The sequence below is a fragment of the Urocampus carinirostris genome, chromosome 1 (assembly GCF_059441175.1).
Source record: "Urocampus carinirostris isolate Australia breed hairy pipefish chromosome 1, RoL_Ucar_1.0, whole genome shotgun sequence".
In the NCBI taxonomy this organism is placed as follows: Eukaryota; Metazoa; Chordata; class Actinopteri; order Syngnathiformes; family Syngnathidae; genus Urocampus; species Urocampus carinirostris.
This window is the reverse complement of record NC_142349.1, coordinates 14,073,114-14,097,220: the sequence shown is the minus strand read 5'-3', so window position 1 is coordinate 14,097,220 and position 24,107 is coordinate 14,073,114. Positions and strand designations below refer to the sequence as shown.

General features: G+C 38.7%; 1 protein-coding gene across 1 annotated transcript in view; it reads right to left on the bottom strand.

Annotated features, from left to right (window-relative positions):
* Nucleotides 1-211: 211 nt before the first annotated feature.
* The window catches only part of LOC148373628 (collagen alpha-1(XI) chain-like), a 94,654-nt gene continuing 70,758 nt past the window's right edge, over nucleotides 212-24,107 (bottom strand). The window contains exons 29-67 of the mRNA XM_088327490.1: nucleotides 23,998-24,051; nucleotides 23,799-23,906; nucleotides 23,679-23,732; nucleotides 22,677-22,730; nucleotides 22,211-22,255; nucleotides 22,029-22,082; nucleotides 21,895-21,939; nucleotides 21,672-21,725; nucleotides 21,523-21,576; nucleotides 21,309-21,362; nucleotides 21,084-21,191; nucleotides 20,209-20,298; nucleotides 18,858-18,911; nucleotides 17,836-17,943; nucleotides 17,649-17,756; nucleotides 17,405-17,458; nucleotides 17,262-17,315; nucleotides 14,048-14,155; nucleotides 10,783-10,836; nucleotides 10,642-10,695; nucleotides 10,508-10,561; nucleotides 10,197-10,250; nucleotides 9,998-10,105; nucleotides 9,865-9,918; nucleotides 9,662-9,715; nucleotides 9,521-9,574; nucleotides 8,794-8,847; nucleotides 8,529-8,636; nucleotides 8,405-8,458; nucleotides 8,285-8,338; nucleotides 7,594-7,701; nucleotides 7,461-7,514; nucleotides 7,347-7,382; nucleotides 7,180-7,233; nucleotides 5,485-5,740; nucleotides 4,299-4,411; nucleotides 3,420-3,488; nucleotides 3,111-3,344; nucleotides 212-1,071 (exon numbers count right to left, since the gene is read on the bottom strand). Of these exons, the coding sequence (XP_088183616.1) occupies nucleotides 925-1,071; nucleotides 3,111-3,344; nucleotides 3,420-3,488; nucleotides 4,299-4,411; nucleotides 5,485-5,740; nucleotides 7,180-7,233; nucleotides 7,347-7,382; nucleotides 7,461-7,514; nucleotides 7,594-7,701; nucleotides 8,285-8,338; nucleotides 8,405-8,458; nucleotides 8,529-8,636; nucleotides 8,794-8,847; nucleotides 9,521-9,574; nucleotides 9,662-9,715; nucleotides 9,865-9,918; nucleotides 9,998-10,105; nucleotides 10,197-10,250; nucleotides 10,508-10,561; nucleotides 10,642-10,695; nucleotides 10,783-10,836; nucleotides 14,048-14,155; nucleotides 17,262-17,315; nucleotides 17,405-17,458; nucleotides 17,649-17,756; nucleotides 17,836-17,943; nucleotides 18,858-18,911; nucleotides 20,209-20,298; nucleotides 21,084-21,191; nucleotides 21,309-21,362; nucleotides 21,523-21,576; nucleotides 21,672-21,725; nucleotides 21,895-21,939; nucleotides 22,029-22,082; nucleotides 22,211-22,255; nucleotides 22,677-22,730; nucleotides 23,679-23,732; nucleotides 23,799-23,906; nucleotides 23,998-24,051 (3,087 nt within the window). The 3' untranslated portion in view covers nucleotides 212-924. The remainder of the gene's footprint in view (nucleotides 1,072-3,110; nucleotides 3,345-3,419; nucleotides 3,489-4,298; nucleotides 4,412-5,484; nucleotides 5,741-7,179; nucleotides 7,234-7,346; nucleotides 7,383-7,460; nucleotides 7,515-7,593; nucleotides 7,702-8,284; nucleotides 8,339-8,404; nucleotides 8,459-8,528; nucleotides 8,637-8,793; nucleotides 8,848-9,520; nucleotides 9,575-9,661; nucleotides 9,716-9,864; nucleotides 9,919-9,997; nucleotides 10,106-10,196; nucleotides 10,251-10,507; nucleotides 10,562-10,641; nucleotides 10,696-10,782; nucleotides 10,837-14,047; nucleotides 14,156-17,261; nucleotides 17,316-17,404; nucleotides 17,459-17,648; nucleotides 17,757-17,835; nucleotides 17,944-18,857; nucleotides 18,912-20,208; nucleotides 20,299-21,083; nucleotides 21,192-21,308; nucleotides 21,363-21,522; nucleotides 21,577-21,671; nucleotides 21,726-21,894; nucleotides 21,940-22,028; nucleotides 22,083-22,210; nucleotides 22,256-22,676; nucleotides 22,731-23,678; nucleotides 23,733-23,798; nucleotides 23,907-23,997; nucleotides 24,052-24,107) is intronic.

The window sequence follows — 24,107 nt, the reverse complement described above, 5'->3', positions numbered from 1 at the left end:
GTTTGCCCTAAACTTGATTATTGAAAAAAAAAAAAATCCTTTTAGGGTGGAAAATACGTTTTTTAAAACAAGATTTTGGTGGAAAAAAAGACAAGAAATGAAGCAACTGAATGGAAAGATTGATTTTAGAGCAAACAACGACATAACAAATATTTCAACATAAAAATACTCATTCATTAATTATTTACCCTTTTCAAAAATGACTAAGTCATTCAGTTTCAGAATCCAGTTTTAATAATTTTCTAAGAGGCACACAATAAGTCAACAAGCTTTTTTTAAAATCAACATAATAAAAATGTTCTGTTTCCCCCCAAAATATAACCTCATGTATTTGAAACAGAAAAATACGGCCCATGTTTATTTGAGGTACTAAGGATAAAAACAATATTTATATTACTTTTTATTATGGCTCAATTTCCCATAAGGTCATTAAAATACTAAAATATTTTATGTTTTATTGTTGCTTGTTGTCATAAAAGGCAATTTTTATTTACAAAACATTTCAGTACTTACAATTTGGTCAAGAGCGTTGTACGTCCAGGTTGTATAGATTCTCGACTTTTTGACACAGAACAAAAAACAAATACCATCTGGGACACATGCAAAGTTTTTTAAGGGTGTTGGATTCAGAAAGCCACAATATTGTACAAAATAATAATAATTATTATAATAATTACAGTTTCATTAAAAAGCAATTTGTGTAGCACCTTGAGTGTTTTGCGTAAACGCACGTCTGTGGTGGAGCGCAACCGCCCGCCCGTCACGGCATAGAAAGTCCTGTTTTTGTCACTCTCTTCTCTTTCTTGACTCGCTTCTCAGTCATGCGGTTGCCACACTCCCCCAATTTTTTATTTCTTCTTGGGTTTACGCCCAGAGGACTTTAGGTGGTAGGCGGGGGTCCGTAGGGGTGTTCGGGGTAGGCAACTAGCCGAGGAAGCAGACGGGGCCGACCTCGAAGCCGAACCTCTGGTTGGAGTCGCCGAAGTCGTTGAGCATGACGTCGAGGATGGGCAGCTGGTCGATGCGAGGGGTGTTGATCTCCAGAACGGTCTTGGAGTACCCCTGCTTGGACTAAAAACGACACAAGGCGGCGTTAGGCCGGATGACACTTTGAAAAAAAAATAATACGTTCAATCTGTTTTTAATATTGCAGGACTGGAAAAGAGATTGCATGAGATAGAAATTCTTGAATTTGACTGTTGTCTGATTATTGTGCACTGTTTACAACATTGTCAGTATTGGCCAATCATATTCCTGATTTTTGATTCCCATCCCCCTAGGAGCAGATCTGCTTTTGTAACCTAGAAGATTTAACACCAAAAAGGCTAGGGGAGCATATCAATTTGGCCCGAGGACAGATCCAGACTTTTGGTTTTCACATGGCCTGGACCAGTATGTCATGATTACTGATGTGACTCAGCTGTGCTTGCTCATTTGGCGCCACCCGCTGCGGGTTCTGATTGGCTCCCTGTGACTATTTGAACCCAGTCCTGTCAGTCCAGTGTTGTCAGTCCGTCTGCGAACCTCAGTGAATACCAGGCAAGCATTTTTCGACCCTGATTCCCACCTGTCCCGTTTTTTGCTCCCGTCTGTCCCAGGCTTCAACCCGTTTTGATCCTGACCACGTCTACTCTCCTGTTCTGGCTTACGACGCCGACCGCGCCTTGCTCTCCCAGTCCCGACTACAGACCCGTTTTTTCTGTCCCTGACACCGCCATCGCTCACTTCGGAAAATCCACCTCCGCGTTCGGAGCACAATCCGAGTACGAGAGCGACTTGCTTTCCGCGTCCAACGAACACCGGATCTTGGCCGCAGCCCTTTCTCTTTCCTCCAATAAAACTTGTCAGAAACATAACGCAAGTGAGTCCTGGTTCTGTCCTGGTCCTGACACAGTGAATCAATATCAACACCAAATATTCCACTTTAATTTTCAATACTATCTTTTATCATTTAACCTACATTTCTAGCTTACCTTAACAATCATAAAGGGTCTCCAAACTCAATGGGACATTGATAACTTACTAAATAGAAAAAAAATATTCTCCTTTTGAACATTTAAGAACACCGCAAACAATGAACTTATAATTAGTAAGGTAGGCTACACATGTAGGTTGAATAATAAAGCATAGTGCTGAAAAACAAAGCTATTTATAATCACGAATGAAAAATGGATCTTTTCCAAGCACGCCACATTTATTCACAAACAATAGAAAAAACACAAACTCAAAAAAAGACCTAAACAAAAAGTATTTAGAGGAACACTGTGTAGTATTTGACCACTAGATGTCGCTGTATGGGGTAGGGCAACCGAAAAAAAGTGCTACAAAGTACAAGGAAAGGTACAAACTACAGAGACTCACTATGCAAAACTGCACCATCTTTTTTAAAATTTTTGTTTCCAGCCTTCAGTAAGACTTTTTTTCTACCCTTAGCAAGATGGCAGACAAAATTGTCTTCTGCCTTTAGGTGAGCCTTGTTATGTAAAGTGAACAAAATATTCTTGACCTACGAGTTTCTAAAAAAAAAAAAAAATGTTTATGTGATAACTCATGTAATTTTGTTCATTATCAAACCAATATTGTTAATGAATGAAGTTTTATTTTTCACTAGAAAATACACAACGTCCCATTAAAATGAAATACTCTAATGAGCTCTACACTGAATCAGAGTTTTGAAAGAATTAGGATATAAAAAGCGATTTTGATTTTCACACAAATCATACCATTTCAATTGTTTTAAAGTTTTGAAAAGGGTTTTCAAGTATAGCTATGTTAACGTTTTTAATTCGAGCAGCCTGGATTAGAATTTCAAGCAAAGAGGTTTTTTATTAAAAATCATGTCTATCTATCTACCTTGGTCATATCCCTCAAGAGGGGTGACCGCGTCTAAGAAAATAAAATACATCCCACATTTCTGCAACAAAATAAAAATTAAATCAGAATGTGTCTTAAAATTGGATTTCAATTTAAGGATTGTGGTAAAAGTAATGTGAAAAATAGTTTGAAAAACTCAAAGTCGTGTTGATGTTAGCATTTCAAACCAGGAACAGGTCTTAAAAATGACAGTTTACTAGTCGGTATAACCCGAGTCGTAGAGGTCGAGTACTTACGGCGCATCCGTCGAGGAGCGGCTTGATGAAGTGGCTGTTGTCGTACGACATTTCCTCATCGTTGGAGCCGAGGAAGCGCAGCGCCTTATCGTAGGTGTCAGTCTTGGCATCGTACCACGCAGCCGACTGGTGGCAAATGTACGAGAAGTTCTGGCGGGCTGATGAGCTGAGCAGTTTAAGGAAGGTCATCTGCACCGCGTTGATGCTATTCTCTGCCACGTCCACGTAGTTCAACTGCATGGTGGCGAGGAAGGAAACATGAATGTTGTACAAACGTTGATACGTCGGCCGCAGTCATTTTTTACTTACAATTTTTCCGCGTTTGAATTCGCTGAACCACGAACCGGGCGTCTCTTTAGGCCAGTTGGATATCCTGACCTGCAAGGGAGAGAGGACAGACCGTGACGCTCAATTTTACATGCATCAACATATAGGTTTAGCCTGCTTTTTATACATTTTTTGATCATTTCAAATTATGTACAACAAATATTTTTTTGAACAAGAAAATACATAGATGTATTTTTCAAATGTTTTTTTTCTATAACACCAATCTCGGTTTGCCCATTTCGGCTCTAATCCGGATCGTCTCAGTCACTGGTAGCTAACAAAAACGTTGTTGTAAAATGCTAAAATTGTCGCGGTATTAATCCAGTCTCTATGGCTAAACATATTTAAATTAAAAAGCATGTTTGGGCAAGATTGATAAAAGAGATTAACAAAGTTCTGCACTGACTTCCTCGCTCAAAGCCTACAGTGAGAGAGTATGCATGAAAGTACATCCATAAAATTGAAAGACAAGGGGAGCTGATACTCGCACATCTTTGTTGCAAATTACACTAAATTGTGACATTTCTGTTACAGAGTGAAACTTTATGCAGAACAGATGAAGTCTGTAAAATCCCGTTATGTTATGTGTACTAAGCAAAACTAATTTTACTGCAAGTTGGGTAAAAATTAAAAAAGATGCAGAGAAAATGGTTTGTGTTGTTGTTTTGGTAAGTATGATAAAATTGTTTCCACAAATTATCTTGTTTTTTTTAGACATGGTCTTTCTGAGTCTTGGTAAGTATGTTCGGAGTTACGTTTTGCTTGATACGGGGGTTGCAATCAATACAAATGAAAACAATTGGCTGAAGTTAACAGGTACGCACTTTGTCCAAACTGAGTCGTGTTCTTTTTGAAACTCACCCCTGAGGACTTCTTGTCTGGGTTGATACACGTCTCCCCCCCAGCCGTAAAATTGCAGAACACTTTGATGGCATCTCCAATGCAACCCTGGTTGGGATCGATCCAGTACTCGCCTGATGGTGGTAATGCGAGCATGAATAAAGCAAAATCCCAGGAAATACCACTGCAAAATCATTAATTTCCACTAAAACCTGATAAAACTGCAAACTATTTCACATTAACTAAATCAACACAGTTATTTTTATCATATTAAAGTTTGATGTGCATAGCTGTCAATGACAGTGATTGAACTAAAGGAAAATATCTCAGACATATGAATACAGGGACCCTCTAGATACAATTCCGAGACATTTGAGATATGAGCTGTTTTTCTAGAAAATAATCGGGCCCAACATAAGACACAATAATTTAAGTTATGACCATTTTCAAACGCTACCACTAGAGGGCTGAGTGCTCGAAGCCGCTCACCACCAGCATCTGTTTGTCCCGGTTTACAAACCTGAGCTCTCATGCTTCCACACTCCTTCACAGTCACAGACACACACCTTTAGCAACCGTAGACTTGACAAGACACCGTGATATGTGTTCATAATAAACTCCAGTACCAAATTTAGCCCCCACAAGGGTGTTAGACCCCACCAAAGCTGACCCCACAAAGGCAGATGTTTACAGATTTTTGTGTGGGTGTATTTCATAGGGGTGCCTTGACACAAAACCTAGCTCAAGACACTTGCGGAGGCTAAAAGTTGACTGCCTCAATTTTCAAATATTTGAGCCAACACACCCAAATCTGGATTTTTAAAATAGTTTCTATTAGATAGATGTAGATTGTATACATAGCTTTAGATAAGACTTGCATGTTTGTTTACTATTTGAATGTGTTTTAAATCATCCATGAGATGTGTTGTATAGCGATTTAGGTTTATCTTGGATGATTTTAGAAGCCTGCAAACGGATGAATTGGTTTTCAGTTCTTTACTATCAGGAAAAAGACATTAAAGGTACGAGTCAATCAAGATACGAGCTAGTTCCAGGAACAAAATCATCTCTTATCTGGAGGGGCCACTGTATCATTATTTGCTGCCAAATGTCACATAACTCTTGTGGAGTTCAAGGAATTTTAAATGCACGTCATCTGTAACTGCTGTAATGCTAACAGCTAACTGCTGTATCTAGATCCGCCTACCATCTGGGAAGTCCGGCTGGCTGAGGCGCAGGTCGTTGCAGGTGCGAGCGGGGTTGTCAGCGGTGCCAAGAGGGAACTTCATGCGCTCGACGTCCTGCTTGAGGTTGTGCAGGGAGCCGAAGACGTCTTCCATGGCCAGGCCGCCCACGCTGTAATCATCGGACAAGGCTTCGTCGGCCTGCTCCTCGGCCTGACGCTTGTTTTTCCTCGAAGCGTGCTGGATGGGCAGTGACTGGATAATGGTGCCTACCGGACCCTTCAAATCAAAAGACAAAAGGTCAACCAAACTTGATTCAAATGCGATTTGGCAGGAAATTTTGTAAAGACTCAGTTACTGAAGTGCCCATTCATTGGACATTAGCTGAAAACAGTTTTAGTCGAATACTATCATCATCATCAAATGCTAACATACCGTATTTATTCAAGTATAATACACAATTAAGTATAGAGTGCACCCCTCATTTAAATTAAACATTTTGTTTCAATTTTTCCCAGCTCAAACCAAGCATTGTACAGTGAAGAAAATAAGTATTTGAACACGCTGCTATTTTGCTATTCCTCCGACCTAGAATATAAGAGTTTGAAATTTTTATCATAGGTACATGTCCACTGTGAGAGGGACAAACTAAAAAGAAAAATCCAGAAATTCCCTAACATTCGTCTCTGGTACCATGACTAAAAGTAGTGTAATGATGAGATAAAAATATGATGCCTTATCATATCTCATCTATATTACTGGATTTCTAGTAAACGGGATTTGGCCTTTTCACCACTGCGGCCCAGGTTCAATTCCCTTTGTAGCCAATGTTTCGCATTGTAGTCAATGATATTATGGGAGTGATCAATCACTATACATATAAGGTACGCACCAAAACATTGAGAACATTTTTTGGGTAAAAAAAAAATGCGGGTTATACACGAATAAACACGGTAACTAAAAAAACAGGTGTAGTACTGAAATGTTTCACATTATATACAGGCTAGGTTGGAGGAATTTTCAGCTATAACCGCTTAAATATTTTAGTCATTTATATCTCCCGCATGATTATTCTTGCTTTATACACTTGACGTCATTATATAGTCTCTACATCTGTTGGATAGGATCCTTCTTTGACCACCTGCAGGATTCATTCTTTGCAAAGAACTGGTGAGAAGCTGGGATTTGGGAATTTTTCCACTGACTTATGTTTTATTTTCGTCATAGCCCACTTTCTTCCATCTTCTGGTATATACAGTACATGATTGTCAACCATTTTAAAAGCACACTTATGAAACCATCACCGCCTTGTTCTGTATTCACAGGCCCAGAATATTCTTTTTAAATTTGTTTTATTTGACTAAAGACGTAAACTCAAGCGCTCCTCCAGTGCCTGTTTTTACCATCTCGTTTTGCAACTGTGTGGTTGATTCGAACAGGCGAAAGGACAAAAAAGTCTGTACTCTTTTACAAGACTCAACAGTAAAACTGACTTCCAGGGTAAAAAATAACTTATTCGACTTATTGACGTGTGGAAAATAAGGACATCTAATACATTTATTTTTCTTTGCTTCTGTTAGGTGGTTCGGATTTGCAATTTCATCAAAATACGCACTAATTACAGATGCTCGCTTCTGTTCTGTTTTTTATTTTTTCATGTCTTCTATCAATTCTTTAAAAAAACATATTTTCAGTGCACCAAAATGTAAGAAACGTACAGGAGGTCCAGGTGGTCCCATCACTCCGGGGTCTCCTTTTTGACCTGCTCCACCCTAAAGGCAAAAAGAAAACATAATTTATGGCAAATGAAGATGTATCCTTGATCCAAGAATGGTACATAAAACAATGTATACAAATATAATATATGAAATAAAATAGCACTTACAAATGATCCCTTGGAGCCTTTTTGTCCGTGAGCTCCCTATTAGGAGAAAGCGGGAAAAAATTAAGGTGGAAAAAATGAAGTAAAAATGTGTAACAACCCACAAGGGCCACTTACAGGAATACCAGGGGGACCAGGAGGTCCCACTGGTCCGTGAAGACCCATGATACCCTGAGTACAAAGAGAAAAAAAACATCTATTAAGATAAGCTGAGGAAAGTTTTTGACAAGTCTTTCAAATTTCAACTCACAGCATCACCCTTTCCACCAGACAAGCCCTGTGGTCCGGGAAGACCTCTGTCTCCCTTCTCTCCAGACTCTCCAGGTGGTCCAATGAGACCGATGAGACCGGGGTGACCCTTTTCCAAGGAGGAATCAACAGAAATTTACCAACTAAAATAAAACGATTACCAAACCAAGAGGACCCAATATGTGATTTTTTGTTGTTGTGCTGTTTCTACTGTGAACTGATCAAAAGCCCACATGATACCACTTGCTAAATTAACATGGAAGAAAAACAGTTCCAAGGAAAAAAGCAATGGTTAATAATCAGTGGTTGTCAAATTGTCTGACATGAGGAACCACTATTCCATCATAATGACAAGAAAAAAATTCCACTTCTCAAATATCATTTATAAAATATTCCTCTTTCTTTTTTTTTTTTTTTCAAAAAACAAAATGACCAGCAAAACGAAAACGCCTTTAAGTAACATATATACTAATTCTCTCATATAAGCCTACATTGCATCCAAGCGACCCCTTAAAACTGCTTTAAAACAGCCACATACTAAAACAAGAGATGAAGCGGGGCATGATTGTCATCTACTGTGTAGTTTCCCCTCCATTTTTTCTTCTTCTTAGCAATATATTGCAAATGCAAAGGCATGTGACCCACTGTAGTTTTTATGATTTGGTAAGTACCAATTGATTTGAGCATCTTACCTTCTCGCCCTTAAATCCAGAGTCGCCTTTCATACCAGGAAGTCCAGGTGGTCCCTGTAGACAGTTGAATAGGTGAGTATTAAGGAAAAAGGGAAAAAAAACATGCAATGGAAAACTTACAAGAGGTCCAGGAGGTCCATCTTTTCCAGAGGCACCAGGCAGTCCTTGCTCACCCTGACATGAAACAAGAAGACTTACCAAGTGTGCTAGAAAGTGCTTTCATAAATGAAAACTCAAGACTCACAACAGGGCCAGGGATTCCTCGAAGACCCTCAGCACCAGATTTTCCAGGGGGTCCCTGGAGTCCTACTGGACCTGTCTTTCCGGAAGGTCCTTCAGCTCCAGCTTCTCCCTGTGATCCGCCAAAGGTTGTAAAAGTTAATCTTTGGACTGAGCTCGTACCAAACATGTTTTTGTAACTTAAATGTGAGAACTTATCAAATGTTACCACCCCACTAATCCGTAGCAAGACAACTTCCTGTTAATTTCCTCTGCTTGAATTCACATACCTTTGATCCCTTTTCTCCCTGTCGTCCTTCCTGTCCCGCTCGTCCAATGGGTCCCTTTAGGGAACAAAAACATGCACAATTATTGATTACGCCATCATTTAATTGAATGACCGCTTGTGCAATCGTTAACCTTGAAAGAGTTTCCATTATGCTCAAAACGTGCTGAGAGCTAAAAGCTGTCCAAACAACCTCAGGCCACCAACACTGGTATTGTCTTGTGCTATTAGTGCTGTCATTGATTGTCCATGCGAGCGTGTTAGTGTAGCCAAATGTTTAGAGCAGAGATCAGTAACCTATGGCTTGCGAACCATATATGGCTCTTTTCATGAGTACATATGGCTCGGAGGTAAAATGGAAAATGCTTATTTTTACATTCTGAGCCATCACACAATGATATGGAAAGTGCTGGAGAATCAGCTTTTGTCTGGAGAGCGGGTTTGGCGGTTTTCTGGAATCTGGTGTTGCTCTCTCTCTCTCCCCAAAAAAATCAAATCAAAATATTTTTGCTTTTCTGGCTTTATGGGTCCAAAACGTGTAGAGTCTGTTTGCTAAAGATAATGCAGTTCCAGTGATTGGACTGCATTATTATTATTTGAATAAACTTTACAGTGTCACAATGTGTTAATCCATGAATGTTGTTAATATGGATTATACCTAAGATTACAGACTTTGTTTTGAAAATGACAGACATTTGTATTATTCCTTATTTTTAAAAGAATTTACTCACCCGTTTGCCAGGAGGTCCTGGTACACCTGCCTCACCAGAAGGACCTGGAGGACCCTAAATGGAGAAAGTTGGTAGGGAGGGATTGTAAAATATACGGGTGCACTATTTCCTGTTGATGATTAAAAAATTGTAATACCGTACCTGCTGACCAGGCTCTCCATCATCTCCCTTGTCACCAGCCAAGCCGTCGATGCCCTGAATGACAGATTATTTAAACAATAAAAAAATGAAAATTAGTTGCTACACAATTTGGATACTGCATAAGTATGGGCTATGGGCTATGGGGATATTATTACCGCAAACACATCAAATACACATGAGATATGTGAAAATATAATACTTACAGCTGCACCGGGCTCACCAGGGGGTCCTGGATCTCCTGGGAAGCCAGCAGGTCCCTGGAGAGAAAGAAATCTCAGTACTACACACCCAAAAAGAAGCCTTATACAACATTTGGTTTAGTATGGTTGCACTTACAGAGTTACCCTTGGGGCCATCATCTCCAGGTGGTCCACGAGCACCAGCGGGTCCTGCGGCACCTGGTGGTCCAGCTTCTCCTTTCTCACCAATTTCTCCTCGAAACCCCTGAAAGCAAAAAATACACCTTGAGGTTATTCTGTAACTTCCACACAAAATCTCCGAAATGGCTTTTGAACTTGGGGTGGCAGAGACTTACAGCTGTACCAGGCTCTCCGGGTGATCCCGGGTTGCCGGCCTCACCGGTTTCTCCCTGTTGAGAGAAAAGAATGACGTGTTTTATAATACTGAAAAAATAGACATCATTTTTGAATATGACAAATTAAGTCTACTTTACATTTTAGACCATGTGCCCAGTTCAATTCCAGGACATGGTTGGTCTACGAATACGTTCTGACCCTTATGCACACTACTAAAGCTAGTTTGTAGCTAGTTTGCTACATACTTGAGAATTGCTAAACACAAAAAAAGCTAACACAAGCTGGCACACATATAAAAGAACTTCCTCACCTTCTCACCGACCGCTCCTGGTCCTCCAATACCTCCAGGGGGGCCTTGCGCTCCCTGTAGATATGGCATGTATTACAATGATGGCTGTCTTATAGATACACTGTTGTATTTTACAACAGAAAAATCCAACTTACACTGGCGCCACTTGATCCTTGAGGTCCACGAGGTCCTGGTGGTCCAGGAGGACCCTGTTAAATGTCATGATCATATCTTTTGTCAAAAAATAGCAAGACTTATTATCCTTATATATACTTATATAATCCTAAACAACTCACCATAGCGCCGACATCTCCATTTTCTCCCTTCTCGCCTGGGGGGCCTGGCATGCCCTGAAGGAGGTGAGAGTAATTTGTTAGAACTTGTCTTGATCGTGAATAAATGGACGGACAATTATGCTGAATGATGACATTATTAGGCTCCTAGGACAAGGCAAGTACAGAGGTAATTGACTTTAACTTTTTATCACCCACGAGCAAATCAAGGATCATGTAGTGACATAGGTTACCCTAGATAGAAACTTTTCCAAAATAAGCTGAATTAGCACTTTTGCTTTTGACAATTTTTTTCCCAGAAATACATTCCCCTTTCCCAGGCAAGAACAATATTGAATATCAACACAATTTTTCCAGACCGTTGGTTTGTTACCCCAGAGGTGAAAACTGCCCAAAAAAAAACAGGCATGGCAGTTTTGGTTTTGCTGACTCAGCAGCTTGGACGAAAAGGGAAATGCCACCCAAAAATGGTTTCGCGTCCAAACGCAAGTGATGCTCTATCGGAACACTGACATTCGAGTGTTGAAGATATATTCTTCAGGGTTGTGGTTGCTTATCGATGTTTTTGTGGAATAATAATTGATTTTTTTGCTTTAATTGACCTTATATTCAATATCTATAACTTTTTTGGGGGTAAAATTTCATCTGTTTTCAAAATATATACCTTTAGGCATAACAAAACCTATCAACACATGTTATACAAAATGATTATCTACTTTACATCCCACTAGTCTAAAAGCAAAATTATGATTACCGTTACATCCGTGAAATAGGCATCTAACTGATCCAGTTGTGCCCACTTTCAGGGGGCAAAAATGTAGTTATAATCAAATAAGGATCAATCACAAATCGGCATCAGAAAACAGGTTAACCAACCCTGTTTGTTTACCTGAGGCATAGGCAAGGCTGATATCATTTCTAGAGGGCAACAAATATCTAACCTTTCAACCCTGCCGCTAATGCAATGATGCGGCTAAGGTTAGTTTTGCAGGGGTGCCTGAGCAGTAATAGTAAGAGTTAGACAGGTGTTTTGTATGAGTCAAGAAAGACGCAAGTTTAATGTAACTTCGTGCTTTATGCATGAAGAAAACTAGCACGATCAGACCCTCATCATGTACAAGGTGTCAGGGTTGGGTAGGGTTACTTTAACTTGATTACTTTCAATTACTTTTGGATTACTCCAATACCAAATATGCTAATAAAAGACAAAAGAAACTAAATACGAATAAAATTACTAAATTTTGTGCAGGCTTGGGGAGTAACGAACACATGGAACGGCAAAAATGATGTTGGCAAGCTGTTTGGATTTATTTTCATTTTGTTTCTGTCACATTTTATGTTAGTTTTGCCGGAGATCAAAGAGATCAAAGCCAGGAGAGAAAGCTTACCACGTGTTGTGAGTCATAATTTTATTCATATTTAGTTTCTTTTGTCTTTTATTAGAATATTTGGTATTGGAGTAATCCAAAAGTAATTGAAAGTAATCAAGTTAAAGTAACCCAACCCAACCCTGCAAGGTGTCAATCGAAATGGGAGCGTTAGCTACCATTTTATAGTCTGTTTATTTATAAACTGAAATAATGTGGCAAAACGAATGGATTACAAGAAGCAACGTCCAATAATGTGCCAAAACGAATGGATTACAAGAAGCAACGTCCAACGAAGCAGAAATGTTTTGGAATAAATATTTTACACGGTTGGATTCTATGGATTGTCCTTGATGTTACGTAGCCCTTTTCACAGACATTCAAAGAAGTTGGAAACAAACAGGGGAAGTAATGGTGAGTTATGCTGGCTTTATAGTTTTTGGGTATTTAGTTTCAGACGGTTCTTGGTGTTTCTCTGATAAGTATATTTTGAAATGCTCATATCTTGAATCCCAAGAGGTTAAGCTTTCCAATGATATGTGGCATGACGTATTTCAGTGACTGGTGACATCGTACAGGCACGTAATTGTTACCCCGGCAGGGGGTTAAGGTACCGTAAAACTCTTTATATGGACCGTATTTCTTTGTAAATATCTCATGTTTCAATGTGGGCACATTGAAATTGCACCAAATGGTGTCTCTTGTAGAAATGTACAGGGTGCGGCTTACAATCAGGTGCGCACTATAGTCTGAATTTTATAATATCAAAATGTCTGCCTCCTGAGATTAATAAAAACTGAGTGGTTTGCTTCTTAACTGATTTTATACAAACACATGATTAATCCAGGAGATAACTTCTATCTCTTTACCGTAGATGTTGATGCTGGTGTTTTGCGGGCACTATTTAACGAAGATTCTAGTTGAGGACATGTCCCACTTCTCTTTCTACTATGAAAAGAGCCTGTTTGTGCTGATCTTTGAAGGGAGTAGTGAAGATCTTCAGTTTCCTGGCAAATTCTAACATGGAAAATCCTTCATTTTTTAGAACAAAAATAGACTATGGAGTTTCACACAAAAGGTATTTTTTCTGGCTATTCTGAAAGTTTAATAATACACACAAGAGTTACGCTAAGATACTCGACTAGCTCAAAGTAAGGTCAGTTTTATAGCTTCGACAACCACCTAAACTGTTTTCATATGAGCTAACATCATTGCACAAGGGTTTTCTAGTCATCCTTTAGTCTTATAACACAATCAGCAAACACAATGTACTAGTAGAACATTGGACTGCCGGTTTCTGGAAATGGGCCTCTATGCACCTATGTAGATAATGAATCAAAAAGCAAACATTTGCTGCTAAAATAGTAGTTTACTATGCTGACAATGCATATGATATATTTCTGATTAGTTTAACGTCATTCTCATTGAAAAAATATGTGTTTTTCCTCAAAATAAGAATGTAATTTCTTGTCAGAAACTTTTGAACAGTAGTGTATTATTTCCCCCCAAACTGGGGCAAGTACTATAGCCTAACCTAATTTATAACCCGCACTATACATCTTTACATTTATATTATCAAACTTTTTAACTGATGTATTCTCTTTAGCCATTAATTAAAACGATGAAAGAGAAATGTGTTCAGACTGTAAGTTCTCAGGCATGTTTCCTAGCTTTAACTATGTTAGCGCTGATGGATTTTTAACTTGGCATATTCCAAGCAGGAGAAGACAAGCGGGGATAGAAACATTATTTAACTGGGAGGGAAGCTTCATGAATAAATGATGTTGTGTTTTGTAAATGAGGTGAAATGCCATTAGCAGGAAGTCGTTTGTGCTCTGAAAACAATGTGACGCACATCTCAAGAAGGTTGCAGAAACAAGCAGAAGAGAGAAATGACCAACCTGTAGTCCGACAGGTCCTGGTAGGCCAGGGAAGCCCCTGGATCCTTCGTCTCCTTTCTGGCCAAACATTCCCTGTTGTCCTCGGGGGCCAGCTTCACCATCACTGCCCTACAGGAGGGCCAAAGAGAAATCAATTCAAGTTTGTACCGAACGTTGTAGCCAATAGGCTCAGTAAAACACAGATAAGGTCAATGGTTCCCAGAATTTTGAAGGTCTCTTTGTGACGATTTGCATTTTGCTCAAGTTATTGTCAGAGTCATGAGGTTATTGGAGTCCATGCTGAATTTGGGGTAAGTTAAAAACAGGATTATGATTGATAAGCAAAACATTTAATTTATGTTTGTTTTTATTCTGCTTGCTAACAATAAAGAAAAGAGTTTCGCTTTGACTATTGGACACCTGCACAGTATAATGCTCTTTATTTTGTTTTTGTTTGCAATGCACAGTTTACATCATTGTCACTCATATCAAGTATCATTAGAATAAAAAATATTGATGTGTTTGCGCCTTATTTTGAGAGTCTACTGTACTATAAATAAAGAATAGAGTTCTTGTTTTACTATTGGACACCTGCAGAAGAAGATTGCTCTTCATTTTGAGTAATTTTGCACACTGTTGTTCATTATTTTGGCCCTCTGTTATTTGACTGTTTACAATGTACACTTTACATCATTGTCACAATTCCCGAATCATGTTGCTGTTCCTGGATGTGAAGACCCTTTAGGGCAGATCTGCTTTTGTAAGCCAGGGGATTTTATACAAAGTAAGGGCTCGGGGCAGGACCATTAAAGCATGTTGGAATGTATGTGTCTTGAAATCTGTTTAACACTGCTCTGTCCTTATTTTTAGTGTCTACTAAACTTTAAACTTATCGATGATTAAACTCCATATAAGTTGACTATAGTTTCAAATATAACAGATATACTTTTACTCTTTATTAGGAAGCATGTTTCCCTGCCTTTCGGCCGGTCCGAGCGTTTTAGTGACACGGCTTTCAGAGAAACCCTGAATTTGAAACTATTAGCAAGTACGTAATAAACATTAGTAACGCAAAGGCAGACTACCATGGCAACTGTTTAGCGATCATAACGCAGAACACAATTCGCAATGAATAAACTGAAATGTGTGCTCTGCTCGGAAAACAAAAATGGTTTACTTTTAGATCTAAAAACTTAATTAATCTACTACTGAAAACTTCGTCATCCTTGTCCGACACATACACTCATACTTTTACTCAGCCTGAATAAATTATTAAACTATGGGAAATATAATTTTGCTCTCTCATTCCCTCTATATTGCAGGTTTCAATTTTCATAATACTGCCCAGCTTGGACCATGTCAAACTTAAGTTTAACTTTCCAATAACTAACAAGAGATGTTTGTGCAGCAGAAAACAGAACAGATATATTTGATTCAAACTGACAGTGGAACGCTCACTAATTGCCTATTGAGCTAAGTTGTGCTACCTTGTCTCATGTTTCTTTCTACCCTTTTTGCTGCCCAACAGCCTTGAGTGTTTACAACAACGAGCTGCTTGTTACGCTTGCACCTCCCTTTGGTCGAGCACTGATTGCAGAAAGTCTTCAAGTAATGAGGCGAGCGTGTTTGGCGGCTCGGCGAAAGTGGATGTGCTGAGGCAGTTTTTCCCCGGTAGCTTATGATTGGCAGCCATGGCATGCTGATGTGCTGCTGAGTTATTTAAATAATAACAATGTCAGAGCGGCTTGTTAACAGGTTGCCTGCGAGTAGAAAAGATCGCTAAAATCAACTGAGGCGAGTCGAAATGGAGTTATTATTCGCGTGGGACGTGATTGCTTGCATAACTCAAAAGAATTATACAACCAAGTACGTAACTCTTGTGATGAATGCAAACTTTTGATCATGTGTATGTTTGTTTGGTTTCTATACAAGTACTTTACAACATACAACCACTGAATTTCTTTATTTACGACTAGTCTGGGTTAATATTCTTTATTTTTGCCTTTTTACGCTTTTGCAGAACTTCAGTAATCACCTCCATATATAATGGTAGTTTGGTATAGAGTAAAGCCTCGCTGTTTACTTTTTATGGTTTCGTGACTTTGTGGATTTTCATTCTGCATTGTGTCCTGCAGTATTATTGGCTAAAACAGTTGCTCTGCTTGTGTTTGCCTTTGGTCGATCACGTTGCAGTCTTAACTGTTCATTAGGTACGTGCTTCTTTGATTTCAAGCAGCTCTAAATGCCAACATGTCAACAAAACAATTGGACGGACTGGATCGTGCTTTCTATCGCTAACAAAGTTGGACTTCTCTGAAGGAAGGTACAAGCAATTTTCCATAACATCCACATGATGCCGACAAAATATCTGTAAGGCGTAGAGTTTTGAAAAATACATACTTTATCTTTATTTTTTTTTAACACGGCCTGCCAATTAAAACTGGCAAAAATATAATGATAATATATCATCATACCAATAGCATAAGTGCATATATAATTCACCTATTCGGGCCAAAATTAAGATTTTTGCCTAAATCAGGTTCCAATAGAAAATTGCTTTACCTGCAAAAGGGCCTAAGTCCGTCAACCAATCCTGTTTCATATAAACAATCAATAGTACAATATAGTATCATTTAAGTAAAGTGGATTATGTCCTAGTGCGATAAAGCAGCAAACTTATTGTAATTTGACAGTACAGAAGTTATTTGTAAAAAAATAAAGTACAGTACTTTTATTTGTTAAACAAATTTGGTAGCCTGTAAATTAGTTTTTTTGTTTTAATGTATAATACAACATTGAATAAATACATAATAAATAAATAAATATAGGTTTCAACTTTTGACCATGGTGTGACATTTTTGGAACACATTATTTGGGAAAAACAAGAGATTCATGTCTGTGACTTTGCATATTCATATTATTTTTTGCCACTGTCTGGTAGCAACTTAGGGCCAAGAAACTAGTTTGTATCCAGAAAAAGAAACACAAGTGGTATATGGGTTTAACTTCTACATTGAAACAATATGCTTCCTAACATGGTAAGGTGCTACCCCCTTGAGTAAAAATACAGACTGCGATTCAATATTGCAGTCTGGCCGTTCACGTTGTCAAAACCTCAAAATCCCATTCGAAAAGTGCGTGTTAGGTTATGCATTTGATCTCAACGTCACCATCAAGAAGGTTTGCTGTATTGGGAATAACTGAGATTAAGAAAAAGAAAAAAAAGAACACTTACAGCGGGACCAGGAGCACCAATCACACCTTGAAGTCCACTGGGGCCAGGTGGACCCTAAAGCACGATAAATCACACATATGATTACAATGATGTATACTCAGGTTAAACCAAATTAACATTGTAAATGAAAACAAGAGACTTACACCTTCACCCTTGTCTCCTTTGCCTCCCTTTTGTCCGGGTCCACCAACCTCTCCCTAAGGCATAATACAAAAGCAGAAGCACTCACTTTGGCTTTTCAAAGTCAACTTGTTCGCCATCGGACGATTACATTTTTCTCAAGAGAAACATCTCATTTAATGGATGTTAGCAACCACCTTGACTTAAGTTTTGCAATCAAATTGATTGTCTGTGCTATACGTTACTAGGACTGCATTCAACACACACCTTGTCACCGTCCTCTCCAGGTGTGCCCTGAGGTCCCGCTGAACCAGGAAGACCAACAGGACCTTGAATGCCATCACGGCCAGCTGGACCCATTGGACCTTTCTCTCCCTAAAGAAATCAAAAATAAATGTGATGAGTAGTATACAAAGGGTGCGAGAACAAATGATACGGGGCAAAAGCTACTCACGGGGGCTCCCTTTTCGCCAGCTGGTCCTGGTGGTCCCTGGGGGCCGTTGCGTCCGGTCTGTCCAATTGGACCTCCCGGGCCAGCTCCGCCTCTCTCACCTGGAGAACCCTGTTGCATCAAACGCATTGTTCACAAAGAGAAGGATCCTTGGAGGGACTGCTTTTACAGTAAGTATTATTTTTGTCTATTTTACCAATTGACTTGGGAATTATCTAAGTTATTAAACAAACAATCCCTAAATAAACACATTCGATGTTTCATCAGTAGTTTTCTGTCGGTCTGTCTGTCTGTTTATATAAATTAAACCATATACAGCGTCAATTAACTAAAATCAAGGTTTGAATGGGTAAAATTTACTGACATTTAATGGGTAAATAAATGTTTCTATTTTGCAGGTTGACTATCGCGAGACTTTTTGGGAATGCTATCCATGCGAAAACAAGGAATTACTGTATTTGTAACATGAAACCAAAGATGTAGTACTGTATTTGGTAAAAAAATATGCGAGACTGCAGGCTAAACTGTCCATCAAAATGAAAGGATGAATAGATCAATGTGATTGCGTAATCACGCTCACTGACATCCCCACAGCAGGAGGAAGTCTATGTCTCGCCTTCGTTGTCCCAAAATATTCCTGCCAATTTAAGCTAATTGCCTCATCGCACTCATTCACAGATGATCCTTTCATTTCAGTAGATGGGCTGACATCTGAGGGGTTGTCACTGGAGAAAATCACGGGTATAATTGTAGGAAGGTCGTGTTTAATGGTCTGACAAATTGTCAGCCGTTTAAAAGCCGGATGTCAGTTCATTTTGGTCTTATTCAGCCGCCCTGAAAGCTTTTCAATTGCCACTCTTATTTATTGAGTATTTCACAAAAGAGATCCTGCTTGCAAATTTGAGCGTATATGGGCGTTTTTAAATGAAATCAGTGAAACCAGGTTTGTACCTGTTTCGATTACAAAAAAATGGAACACACAAAAAATACAGCGAAAAAATACACTGAAAATGTATTGTACTTACGATGGGGCCGGGGACACCCTGGGGTCCTTCTCCTCCCTTTAAGCCACCAGGACCCTGATTGCACACAGAAAGAATAAGATGGGGATACCCAAAAATTACAAACAAGACCGCAAGATTCATGATGAAAATTACTACAATTGCGTGACTGATGATGCAAACAATTAAAAATTCAAATATTCATGCATATGTGTGTGCAACCATATTTAATTTGGTGGAAGTACAGTCACGAAAAGTACCACAAAAGCTAATTAAGGTAAAATTGTATACTTTCTAGCCTCCATAGCAGGGAAATGTGGACATAAGTACGTGGCAGTAGATAACTATAGATTTTTCTTTTTATAATGTGGTACAGTGGTCTGCAACCTCTTCTGTACTCCAGACCAGTTTAATGCCTGACGATATTCTTGTGGCCCATCACAGTGATACCATTGTTTAAAATAACAACAATAATACTACTACTAATAATAATAATGATGATAATAACCCTAAATCTACCGTGTATTCTCGAAAAAACTATGGATCTAGACGACATAGGACAAGGCATTATGTTTTGTCTCATGATCACACTATTTTTATTCAGGGTACCACAATGTACAACTTTGTCTTGGCTGAACTGTTTTCCCTAGTGCTCCATTACAACGTTGTACAACGTGCCTCTGTGAGTAATAATGTGATGATGAGATAAAACTTAAAAATAGATTAAAAATGAAGTAAAATCCAAATTTCAAGCAAATGTATTAACCAAAAGCAATAACCCGGATTTACCACCCGAGCTACGGTGACCACAAATGAAATGAATACTTATTACAGTTCATTTCGGCAGCATGATCATTTAACATTTGGGGAAAACAAAAATCAAAATTTTCGAATGATAGAGTGCCTCAACATATTCTAATGAAAAAGGTGTGCCTCGGTTGAAAAAAGGTTGGGAAACACGATATGGCACTTCATAAAAGGAAAAAGAAGAATGATGAAGAAGTCCAGGTTGATCTATCTGGAGATAGCTGCCACGCTCCTTGGCTCAGCAATAAGTGCTGCATATTATTTGACTGACCTGAATCACAATTGCAAATGGGGGAATACAATGCTACCCGGAGGCAATAAATGGCTTTCATTAGTGTATCCCATTTGAGGGCCTAGGTGGCTGTGGGCATGTACGATGCTGAGAGAGCTTATAATTCCATGCACAAAACAAGAAAAAAAAGAAAGAATTGTGCCTTTGGTTGTGAATGTATGTACTGTGTATGTTTGTGTTGCGTATGCATGATTGATTGCATGAAGTTGGTTACCTAACATACGAGGACACTTTAAACTACAATTATATTGAAAGACATACAGAAATAGTACTTACCATTGCACCTGGAAGACCTCTTGTCCCCTGGAAGCCACGCAGACCAGCCGGACCTGGTTTACCGCTTGATCCTTGAGGACCTGGATCTCCCTGTAAAGAGAAAATGTAACAACTCAGTAATAACCAGATGAAGGAAAGTTTTTACAAAGATCTTCATTCTTCGCATTAGATAATATCTGGGGTGGCAACAGCTCAAGAGGTGTGATGCATGGGATGTTGAGATATCATAATGGGACAGAAAGGTTGCAGGTTAGCCTTTCAAGGTAAATGTCGCAGCGGCCCTTGGGATACAGACGTCTTCTGTGACTTGAAAATCGCAATATAGATGCAGTTTATTTACCACTGAAATATCAATTGTATTTTCGAGTTAAATTTATCTTTTTAAAGATGTTACAATAAATCATATCACAAAATGAAAAAAATACCAGGAGAAAAAAATTATATCAATCAATCAATTAATTGCATCGTTATTGAATGAGTTGTGTGCCTTAAAAGCGGTAAAAGTTAGACATGAGATGAACCGTCACACTTGGCACATTTTGGGCAAAATTGCAAGAAGTATAAGTGAAGTCAAATAACAAATTGAACTTGTAAGACAAGGCGGCAATACATAATGACTACATGTTTAATACAACATAATTTTTAAGATAATGGAGACATTGCAGTAATCTATTGTTTTAGGTAGAGCATTTCATTCAACATCTTTGTAGCTATTTTATTAAAGGATATGATTTAATGCACAACAATGACACTACTTCTCAGTAGTAGTAATTTCTCAAAAAATTGAAGGAAAATTAAAAATTGTTTTGGCAATCTACAGTACAATACTTCGTGGACTATGATATTTTCTGTCGAAGAAAAACCCCTTGGTTTACCTTTCCGCCCTCTTTTCCAGCAGCACCTGGCAAACCTTGCTCTCCAGGTGGGCCTGGGGAACCAGGATGTCCTCGCTCTCCACTAGGACCAGTCTCTCCAGAAGGACCCTTACAAGAAACATCAAAGATGCTCAATTATTGTTATTTTGAAAACCTTCTTTGTATCGTTTTTTTTCTAATATTGGTGAATATTATTCAAATGTGTGTCTCACGACAAGGACATACTTGAGGTCCAACTACGCCTCCAGGTCCTGGTGGTCCAGTCTTTCCTTGGAAGCCCTGATGCAAAAGAAAAAGCTCACTCTTCTCCCCAAGCAATTATGCAAGACTGGTAGCTTAGCTAACTATATAAAAGTTTGAGATTGGGCTGTCAGTATTTCCAGGGATGTTTTGGTGGAAAGGCAATTGAGAATTCTTGGGGATCAAGATAAATACTGACCGTCTCTCCCCTTTGTCCTGGGTGACCTGGCAGTCCATCTTTTCCTGCTGGTCCCTAAGTTGGGATGAACGACCAAATACATCATTATCAGTATCATAGAAAAACATGGCATATGTTTGATAACTGATACTGTGATTGCAAGCACTCACATTTGGTCCCTTTGGTCCGGGGAACCCTACAGGTCCTTGTGGTCCTTGAGGACCCTTGAATTAGAAGTAGTGGGGTAAGACATAATTTATTTTATGACATACCGTCTACTCTTCTATAAATGTTTATATATTAATGTATACATTACATCACACCCCCCAAAATATATGTAGCACCAAATTATATGTCCCTCTGTAGAAATATGTAAAACAAAATTAACCTCACCCTCTCTCCTGGTGGTCCTGAGGGCCCATCACTGCCTGAGGTGCCCTGAGTAGAGTAGTCAGAAAAATAATCCAATGTGTGATTTCTGCAGTTTCAGACAAAATCACATGAACCCAAATTAATTGGCTTCATACCTTTGCTCCTGGTTTTCCTGTCGGACCTCTAGCACCGCGTCCACCACGTGGACCCTGAAATTTTATTAAACGATAGAAATTTTGTGTTCAAAAAAAGTGGAAATGAATATGTTGTATATAAAGTGATTTGTACCGAAAGCAAAAATATTGGATTAATAATTCAGATGCATGTTGATGCCTACCGTGGGGCCGCGTTGGCCTCGAGGTCCAGATTTGCCAGCTACTCCCTGTGGAGACACAAAAATACGCAGAACAGGCTTCAATGGATTGCCGTAACTTTAAAATCAAATCAAGCTCGTGTGGAAAGGCAACCGTAAATATATGTTTTAGGGGAAAAGCGATTTAAAGGATGAACCCCTTTGACTTGACTTTTCTCAATGTTTCTATTAAATTGTATTGAGACTTTGAAAAAATGATGTTAATAAGTACATTTTAAAAAGAAAATATTGCAATGATACAATGAGTAGGGGAAAAAGCACACAAAAAAGTGTTGATTTTATGTACTTTCTGTTTTATTTTACTGTTATAGAGCACATATTTACTGATTTCTACAAGTTAAAGGTGAATATTACCTAAGACAACACTTTAAGCAAAAGATTTCAAGATTTAAATAAAAAATGCCTTGAACATACGTAAAACAAAGCTCACCCTTGCACCTTTCTCCCCATTGGATCCAGGGAAACCAGGAAAGCCATTGGAGCCCTACAAAAAACGTGTTGTTTAATAATTTCTTTATTATTGTTAAGGAGTGAAACATACTCAAGGAGTAAAAAACAAAAAAAAAACACACAAAAAAAACCCAATTAGGCATTAGAATACAAAATTCCAAATGAATTAAACACTTTTTGTAAAAAAAAAAACATTAAAAAAATAATAATAATAATTAAACCTGGGATAAAAATGTAATTACATTTTAATACATTGTTTTTAAAGGTGGTGTCTGTAACTTCAAAACATTGTAAAGCCATCTTCTGGCTGAAATGATCATTGCAGCTTCTTTAGCTGCTCGTGCATAAATGTGAAATTCTTAGACACGCTCCTTTTAGTGTTTTTTGGGCGTTTGGGAAGACATTTGTGCTGCATTTGAAACAGTCCTTTTCTTAATTTCACCATTCTCACTGTAGAATTAAATACAACCGCCAGCACACGCGCAAAATTACTGTCCTCCCCTTACATCCCCTGCCTCCATTCCTCCAGCGTAATGCGCTCCGTGGCTGTAACACCAATGACAAAAGTAAGATAGGAGCAGATAGGCGTAGTGGAAAAACATCTAAAAAGGTTCCTGGACTTCATTTGGGCATGGTTAACACATAATTAGAGAAAACTAATTTGTAACTTTTTGGGAGACCTCAAACTACACATCCCACCTTTAACTCAATTCTTATTGAGTTTGCAACAATTTTCCATACAAAAATATAATACATGCCCAAACAAACTCAAAACTGACATGCAAAAGAGGAGTTCAACATCATAAGCACTTAACTGCAGTTAAATATACTGTTTTTAATTTTCTCTTACTTACATGTATATTTAAAAAACATTGAATCTGTCACATGAATCAATTAATCAAATGTATGTTGATTTTCAGGTTAAAAAAAAATTAAACTAACAACCAACAACAAGTGCATCAGCAGAACGTGTTGCACTTACTTTGGAGCCTAGTCTTCCAGGGTATCCAGGCAAGCCCGGAACGCCAAGCTTTCCCTAAAAAACAAAGGAACCATTGAATCAAATTAACTCAGAAATCGAGCAAGTGATATGATGCTTTACCTTCTCTCCAGCTAATCCGATGGGACCAGAATCTCCGTTGGGTCCTGCTGTTCCCTTGGGGCCTTCAGGACCGTCCTCACCGCGAGGGCCTTGCGCACCTCCTTCACCCTGGATGCCATCACAATCAATTTTTACTAGGATCTATAATACTTTGTTTCGCATGCTTGTGATTTCCTAGGGGGAAAAAAGGGAAAATCACCTTGTCGCCCTTGAGGCCCATGTCACCTTTAAATCCAGGAAAGCCATCTTCTCCCTAAACGAAATTAGAGATTTTATTGATGAGATTGTATCCTGTAGTTTGGTAGTTAG